The sequence below is a fragment of the Pagrus pagrus genome, assembly GCF_965226575.1.
Source record: "Pagrus pagrus genome assembly, chromosome: 4".
Lineage (NCBI taxonomy): Eukaryota > Metazoa > Chordata > Actinopteri > Spariformes > Sparidae > Pagrus > Pagrus pagrus.
The window spans coordinates 21,579,972-21,589,013 of NC_140188.1; the positions used below are offsets into that span (position 1 = coordinate 21,579,972).

The 9,042-nt window shown below is 41.2% G+C and overlaps 1 protein-coding gene across 1 annotated transcript in view; it reads right to left on the reverse strand.

Annotated features, from left to right (window-relative positions):
- golim4a (golgi integral membrane protein 4a) overlaps positions 1-8,432 on the reverse strand; it is a 20,946-nt gene extending 12,514 nt beyond the window's left edge. The window contains exon 1 of the mRNA XM_084350304.1: positions 7,781-8,432. Coding sequence (XP_084206430.1) covers positions 7,781-7,967 — 187 coding nt within the window. The 5' untranslated portion in view covers positions 7,968-8,432. The remainder of the gene's footprint in view (positions 1-7,780) is intronic.
- Positions 8,433-9,042: the final 610 nt, after the last annotated feature.

Here is a 9,042-nt window from a genome sequence, read left to right on the forward strand (position 1 = left end):
ACTGAATTTCCTGCCTCTAACTCCCAACTTCCGACCTCGAAGCGTTCCAGGTGGCAGACGGCAGAAGTGAAGAAAAAACTTGGCTGACCGAAACAAAATGACAAATTACAAGAGGAAAAACGATGCAATTGTACACTGAATATTACGGCACTTTTATACTTGATATGTGAACATTTCATTCAGGCTACAAATACACTCTTGCACCTTCCCATGGGTGCTGCCATCGTTATGAGATGTCAGACAACCCTCCCTCCAGACATGTTTTCTGGAGTGCAGCATTAGTGTGCATATGCTTCGTGTTTTGTTCACTTTGGCGTCGTGCACGTGTAACGCTTTTGAAGTCGTACACTAGAAGTTCAACTTGGAAATTGCACCCTCCAACATTAACTGAAACATAGCAATAGGTGAGGTTTAGGAGTTGTTTTTAACGAGTGTTTTAAATGCCAACCAATAACAGTGGCGCCTGCTCTTGTTTAAAAGTGCTTGCTTTATCTGACTTTTATAAACATGTTCTGGGCCCAACTCATTAACCACAGAATCACTCGTCTTTCACCTCGGCTCAACAAAACACATGCATAATAGAGTTCAGGTGGGTGGAGTGTCGGTGGAAAAACACAAGAGGGGATTATTAACAGATGAAGACACTGTTGATGTCACATTATAAGCTTGATAAGAATGTGGGAGTCAAATATTTTTCTGCTATATTTTTTGCTAACAAGCACTGCCCCAAAACTTTTTTTTTAGCCTCATAACCTCATACCTTAAAATGTTACGAGGTCCATAATTTCCACCCAATGGTCCCATTTTCAGCCATTGATGTCATGGTGTCTAAATATTTATCAGATGTTTGGGATGTGTTTGCCCTGTCTGCTCTAGAGTGAACACCTCCGTTTCTACTGGCTATGTCACTTACTATTTCAAGACAGCCAGTATATCAAGCCTCTTCTCAACAAAACTGGCCTCAATCTCTACATTTGCAGACCAGCTTCCAAACTTCCAGTTACTACCAAAATCTTAGAGAAGACAGTTTAACGACAGCTTCTGGCAGCCCTGTCAGACAATAATGTTTTCATAAAAATCATGGCACAGACACTGCCCTTCTCAGACTCACAGATGACTTTTCAAAGAGTGCAGGTGCCGGAGACAGCTTCATTCTCATTTTACTGGCATTGCAACCAGGAGACTGTATACAGTGGATCCTGGCATCTTGATAAACAGAGCTCGGCAGTGGATTGGTATATCCGATGCAGCCTTGCAGTGATTTTCAGCATATTTGTCAGATTGTAGGTGTTTAAACTGGTATTTCCTCTTTAGCCATGAAGACATGTGGAGTACCCCAATGGGATCAAGGATTTAGCCACACCCCCAGTGTCACGTCCGGCAGGCGTGCCGAGGGAAAAAAAAATGTTGTAGCACAGTGAGTGGATTCACATTGGATCCAGCATTGTGGCGAAGACGCAGGTTTTCCCATTTATTTTAATGAAGGTATTTAATTTGACAATAAGGCCTTGGTGTGGTACATTGCAAACGCATATTGGAGATTACATCACTCATGACACCATGTAGACCACCTTTTGAAACAAGAATTAAAAACTTAAACGAGTTATCATGGCATAAAACCAATGATCCTGGACTAGACTAGTCTAAAAATGGCATAGCCATCTGTGCTAAGAGAAAAAAAACTAAATAAAGATCAGAGGATCGAATCGCATCGTGACCTCAAAATTGAAAATCAAATTGAATTGAGGATTTGGAGAACCGTGGCACCCCTACAAAATAATATTAAATAATAACCTTTAAATTTGGATTTAAGTGCAAAGAATGAATAGCAAAGCAATATTAGGTGCAGCTAGTCTGACACTGATGTACTGCCATATTCTGTAATATCTAATATTGGCCCAAGCCTAATGAACGCATTTTATTGTTTGCAGATGACAAGCAGATATATCTCCATATAAAAGGTCAATACCCTTCTGATCTGTCCCATCTGGTTCAATGGCTTACAGATGTCAGATTCTTGTCATCGGCTCAGAAAATCTGCATGTTCAAATCAGGCAATAATATCTTGGTCCCATTCCTAACAGCATCAAGCATCATATTAGCAAGCCCATCCATTTCTGTTTATCGTGTGTCTGGGTCACTGGCTTCTGTCTTTTTGATTTTATTCCTGTATCTTAACTTTTTATTGTTTGTTGTGTGTGAAGCACTTTGTAAAATTAGTTTTGAAAAGCACCACAAAAATAACCAAGACTATCACCTATGAGACACAGTAATCAGTCAGCCATCAAAGGACGCTGCCCTAACCAGTTTTCGGTGTCAGCGTTTAAAAGAAACATTTGACTCGACATTGGCAGGAATTCAACAAACTTCAAATATGTGCCTTTCCAAATTCTTTCTTTTTCTATCTGAACTGACAGTATGACTTTCTTCACACCTCTCTGAACTTGATCTGATGGATGTCTAGCTACATGAGATTAGGGATGTTTCATTCTGCTTGTTAGAGGCTCTGTACCCTCTCAGCAGTGAGAACAGTGAGAAATGCCAAAGATGAGGCCATTTTACTCCAAACTTAGCTCAGTTCAGGCCACTCCAGTCACACACACACCCTCTCTCCTGGGGACAAGCAAAGCAACACCCACAAAGAAGCGACAGTCTAAAAGTCATTTGAATGATTCAAATCTATGAATAGTCATTACTTAAATGGTACATTTCAAACAGAAACTCAGTATTTTTTAAAACATAACAGGAACAGACAAACTAAATATCACAAACTGCAACTTCAAGAAAATCTCTTCAACAAATATACTACAAATATTCAGCTGAAAACATCTGCTTGTGTTTCAGAGTCCATCAGTCATCAATGAATGCTCCACTGTAAAATTTGTAAAGCAGAACAGACCACTATCCCTAACATCCCCTAGAGCTTCCAAACACACACTGATTCATTTTACAGTTACCCTTATCTCATTCAAACCTCAACGGGCACGGGAATGAACATTTATTGTTTAAGGGTTTCCCCACAGACCAATGAAACATTTCCCTCAAGGTGCAGTTAAAAGTACATCAGCAGAGAGAGAACAAGGGAGCTCTCTATGGTGATGACCTTTACCGGCCTATTGGTTTAGATGTGGAGAAGTCTAGATTGGTTAGGGCTGGCAAAGTGCTGTGGACTGTGAATACTATCAATCACACAGGGAATTAGGCTACAAGACTTTGTTTGAGGAGTGTGTGTGTGTGTGTGTTCACACTCACATCTTGTGTACACACATGCAAACACAGGAGAGTAGTTCAGTCTAAGAGTGAGTGAGATTCAACACAGATCTCAAGTTATTCTACTAATGCACACCGTGGTTCCTGTATCTAAATTGTCGGGGTGATAAAAGAGTTTGCAGAACACCTGAACTACGTACACCATCTCTGACTCACAGAAGTCAGTTCTTCATACATGCAGGTCCCTTTGTGGCTTGACCTGTGCCTGGCCTGAACTCACACACAGAAGCCAAACATAAATATAAAAAAAAATGCAGATGGTTTGCTGGGTCACAACAGAAAGATATTCCAATTACAAGCCAGTGTATCTTGTGTTTACCTCATGGTATTTGTCTCAAACATGTACTGCAACATACAGTATATTAATCACAAGATTCAAGATTCATTTAATTGTCATTATGCAATTAAGTTTGTATAATGAAATGTCTATTCACTATTAACTATTGATTGTTGAGTGTTGAGTTCACACGCCTCAGCCAGAGAAAAGAAGCTGTTCTGTAGTCTATTGATATGGCAGCAGATACGTCTGTATCTTTTGCCCGATGGCAGCAGGGTGAACATACTGTGGTTGGAGTGCATGCTGTCTTTTTTTTTTGTATCCTGTACAGACACTTCACCACAGCGATTTCAGTGATGCTTGGTTGATGGGTATCAACGATTCTCACAGCCCTAGTTCTTAGGTTTCTCATTGTAAATGCAACAGTTCATTTAGCTTTCTCCTGTGAACCGTGTGACAAGCATATTGCTTTATTATTTCAGTTACTTTTGATTTTATGTTCTTAACAGGGACATGGTTACAGCCTGTCGGTGGTTGCTTAATGTCAATTTCTTTGCCCCCTTTCACATTATTTTATTAAAACTGAAACATATTGCAGCTCTCAAACTTGTGCCTCTCATGGTAATTCCTGTGGCTTTCCTTCTGCCTCCTACTGGTAAACATTACCCACACAGGTACCATTATACCCTGAAAACCCATATTTATACTGTACATAGTGTACATAAAACAAAAATTACTGATTTTTTTTTTCTTTTTTGCACAAAAGGTAACTTAGGAGATGCAAGCAGGGAGGGTGTGAGTTTTCACAGCTCAGATGTCTTTTTCACTGAAATTGTAGCTCCGTTAATCTGAGAAACCTCAGACAGGTGGGAACCCAGCAACAAACTCACTTCCTCAAATAATAGACTTGAAGATGAAGGTTGAAGGAGGAGAATCTTTGACCTCTGAGACTGCAGAACAACCTGACCAATTTCCCAGGAAACAAAAAAAATCTGAAATTAAAGCGACATTATGCAACTGTTTTACTTTAAAACAGCAGCTTCAAAATCATCGTACACTGATTTGTAGGGTAAATGATGTCTCTCTCAATCTAACTCTGTGCCCCAATCACTTGTACTTGCTCTATGCAAGTTGGTTGGGCAGGTAGGATCTTCTGGAAGAAGTGCCTGACACTTTATGGCATTCGTCACACAATACCAACTATGTCAAGGAAACTGCACAAAATACCAATTTCTACAAATTCTCTCTTTCAAGTCATCCCATCTTGAAGTTATTGCTTAAAAAGACTCAACCTGACAAAATCTGATTTTTAAATTCATTAAAGTAAAATAATACAAAACAAAGAAATCAGGCCATTTGTAACTCAAAGAACAACATTATTTATTTCCTTTTGTCTCGAGGATAAAAACAAACCATTCCATCTGTTCAGACAAGAGTGTTCATTACGATAATCAGCCGTCAACAACAGTTTCCACGCTGAAAAAAATATTACAACACTCGTTTAGAGACAGCTGCAATTATTTCATTTGATTAATGTTTTGCAAATGACATATAAACAATGAGTGGTTGCTAGAGTGTGAGGGAGTGAAGGGGCGTTAAATCACAGGGACACATTTGTCAGAGAGCACACAAAACCACAAAGTGCCAGTTGATTCTTTTAAATGACTGACAACTGCCAGCCCGTGGTTAAAGTGGGCAACAGTGAATCAATACAGTTGGCTCACTGCCCCCGAGCTATGGCCCACCTCTAAATATAGGACACAAAAACCAGCAATCAACAGTCAGCTGTGGATATCAAGTGGCTTGGGCCTTGTGATTGGCTGAATGATCCATCGCTTCACAATACAAGTAAGGGTGTGGTGCACAAGTGGAGCGATGCACATGGAGTTAAGCAATACCCGCTTCATTCAGACTGTCACATTATATTGTCATGCTTACTGTTTTTGGATATATCAGCTTTGAGAACAACGAAATAGGAGCCACTTGTGTAACGCCAACCTAAAACGGACTATAGGAGGCAGTTTAGCTCAAAGTGAACTGATATATGATAGAGGTGGGAGATGAACAATGCCTATCTTGAAGGACTTTGTTATTTTACCTTGTTAAATGTGGGACAGCTGTCCACCCTGACCCGACTACCTTAATCTAAGAAATGGTCTTATTTTCTGTTAAACAATGTCATTTGTCACACATGACAACAGGGCCTACTGTATGTAGGTGTGTATGTAAATATGATCTCCCGGTAGGAGATTAAGGACAACTCCATGGTAGGTCTGGTGGTCCACGCTGCGTACAACAGGAAGAGATTCTTGCTGCTGGTTAGGTGGATCAAAGGTTGTATTAAATTAACAGGTCCACAGTCTAAAACCCTGAGACACTATTTGACTCCCTGATGTGGGCACAGACCTTGTTTTGCACACATGAAGCCAAGGAGGAGCAGGCTCTCCGCCCAGCTGTTAATTTTAAACTCATGGCATAATGGCATGACACGAAACCTCACATCCTGTCAGCGCAGCACTGTGTGTTTAAGTGTGTTTATGTGGAGGGAGAAAATCAGTAAGGTCACTACAGGACACATGCCTAATCTTTTGTAGAGGTGGGGCAGTTCCTGAAGTTAGTTTTTAATAGTTACATTTAAGGAGTAACGCAAGACGACATTCTGCAGGCCTACTAATTTGAGTGTGCCAGTATTTTCCAAACATGGCAATGATATAAATAGATTCGTCCTTATCTACTGATTTTCAAGTGTGAACGTTGCAGTTTTTACTCGTAGCCATAATGTTTAATGACTATGACTAAATAACTGGTGACTGAATGCCAACAGACCTTAACAATGCAGGACAGGGAGCCACGGATGCTATTAAAGAACAATCTCTGATCCATATCAAAATTTAAAAACACACGACTGGAACTAGAGCTGAAGCCATAATTCCATTAATTGATTAAGAGCAACTGAAAATTCATCCTTAACTAGTTTATAATTGATTAATGTATTGGCCATTTTCAAGCAAAAATAGGCTGCTAAACAAAAACAAAACAATTGATGACATCAACTTGAGAATCAGGAGATTGTAGCAGGCATTACTTTAAAAAAAAAAAAAGGTTAAAAGACCAGATGGTTAGTTGATCAATCAAGACAAGATACAGCACAATAAGCAAACTGATCATGAAAATGGACATCTGTTTCAGCCCAAACTACGACCTGCTATCAGTACCCATTTTTAAAACATTTTTTAACATATACAAACCACCTACATCATATATTAATGGTTAATGCTGCAGTAATAGGTTTGCTTGCATCAGTAATGTCTGCAAAAATGTGGCTACACACAAAATGCTTATTTTTGTATCTCAAGTTCAAACAATTTATTGAAGAACATACCAGGAACATATACGTTAAGGCTTACACTGTTGACAGGGAGACTAGAAAAGACTAAAATACGGCAACTAAACAATCCTTTGCTTGAAACCAAGGTGATTGTGTCCTCGTTTACTCATCTGCTCCTCCAGATGTGGTTGCCAGACGCAGATGTTCTGAAGGACCCATGACTTTAAGGTATACTAATTTGTATGCTGTTGAGGTTAGCCTTGGGACACAGTACCAGGTGTGTGTTTATGTGTGTGTGCCTGGTGTGTTATAGCCTCTAGTCAGCAGTAAACTGGGTAGAGTGGGGTCTAGTTTCAGTGTTACAGTGGGGCTGTGCAAAAGGAAGACCTGTCCAACAGAATGAACTCACTGTTGAACTTTAAAGCCCAATCTGCTCACAACATAACCTGATTTATCACAAGATTAGAAGGCCAGCTGAGGTCAAAAGGTCAAAGACAGGCTCTTGGTAAATCACTGCTTAGCTACAGTGTAGTTAAGGTCCAGTTAGGTCAGATGGCAGACTCAGGCTCAGTGGACTCTCTGTGGAGTCTTTCTTGCATTTGAAACGCACCCAAAATAAGCCCACCCACTTAGTATTTTCGTCAGGCTGACAGTATTTTGGTTAGGCTGACAGGAGGACATTTTGACATTTTAAGCTGCCGAACTGAACTACAGTTTGTTGTGAATCCTACTGAGACATAAAGTTAGTTTGAAAAGGTGTAACCATTTGACAGTGAGCACGACAACAACAAAATTGCGGTTTTCTCAGCGGAGTCCGGCGTTGTGACATTCGCTCTCACGCTCACCTCCGTCACCTGCGTGGAGACGGACCAAGCCTTCAATCACAACACCGTCACTGTGTTTACCTTGGAGCTGAGCCGAGAGTGCCTCCTGGTGCTGCTGGTACTTCAGTGCCATCGTCTCCGTCCTCTTGAGCTGCTTGTGCATCTCATACGATATCATCCCGGCGTACATCGTCCCGCAGACCACGGTGACAAGCAGGAGACACTGGAAGATCCTCCGCTGCCTCCGGGAGCACACCCCGTTTCCCATGTTGGACCCGCACCCCTCCCCGCTGTCTGCGCGAGAAAACCCCGTCTCTGCTGCTGGAAACTTCGGACTCAACTTTTTTTTTTTTTTTCACCTCCTGGTCCTCCCCCCCTTCCTCTCAGTCCCCGAGCATTTCCAAGCAGAAAAACACGAGTTAGGCGCTAATGTTTCCCGATGCAGACATTATTTTAGCATAGCCACATCCACTCGCGACTCTCCGCTGCGACTTCAAAGTAGCCGCTCAGATTTTCGCCTGACTTCACGTCAAACTGCTCCGCGCCGTTCAAAACCGCAGCTCAATCCGAGCCTGACGACTCCCGCCCGGGTCTCCGGTCCCTCCTGTGCACGCCTAGACTTTTCCGACCAAAATTCAGAGACGCCAAAAGGGCAAAAGTGAAAACCCTCAAGTCCCCGACGAGGCCTCCGTAGCACCTTTAACTTTAGTTACGTGTCAGCCTTAGCAGCTGCCTGCCATCCAACTGCTACTCTGAAGGAAGTCCCTCCTCCGAAAAAATCATAAATTTCCCTATTCCCGCCCTCAGAGGAGTACATTTTATCAATTGGTTGCCAGAGAGCTCGATCAAAAAGCTTGTGAGGGTGGAGAGTCTTGAGATTTGTAGCTTCCCCTCTGAAAAGACTGTTGTAGTCCTGTGAGGACATCTGAAGTTACTGTGCAGACAGCTTGTAAATACACACAGCCCTCTGAAGGTTTCTGAAACACATCCTGCCACCCTACAGTAGCTCTGAGTCACATTACAAGACCCAACCTAGAAATGTTAAAAATAAAACTGTTTGTCATATTTTTATTCATTTGTAATTTATATCATTGTGCATTTGTTTAACCTACAAGTAACAATTCCCAGAACATTTACCCAAAAGGTTAATGACATACAGTGTAAAGGTTAAATAAACCCACCAGCATGCAGGAGTGGGAGTAACTGATTACATCTACTCAGATTTCTGTAATTAAGTCATGTTTTGGGATACTTTTTCCAAGTCTGTAATTTTACTTGGGCTTAAGTATGCATTACACCATGTAATCTACTTAGTTACTTTTAAAGGTGCACCGTTTATTATT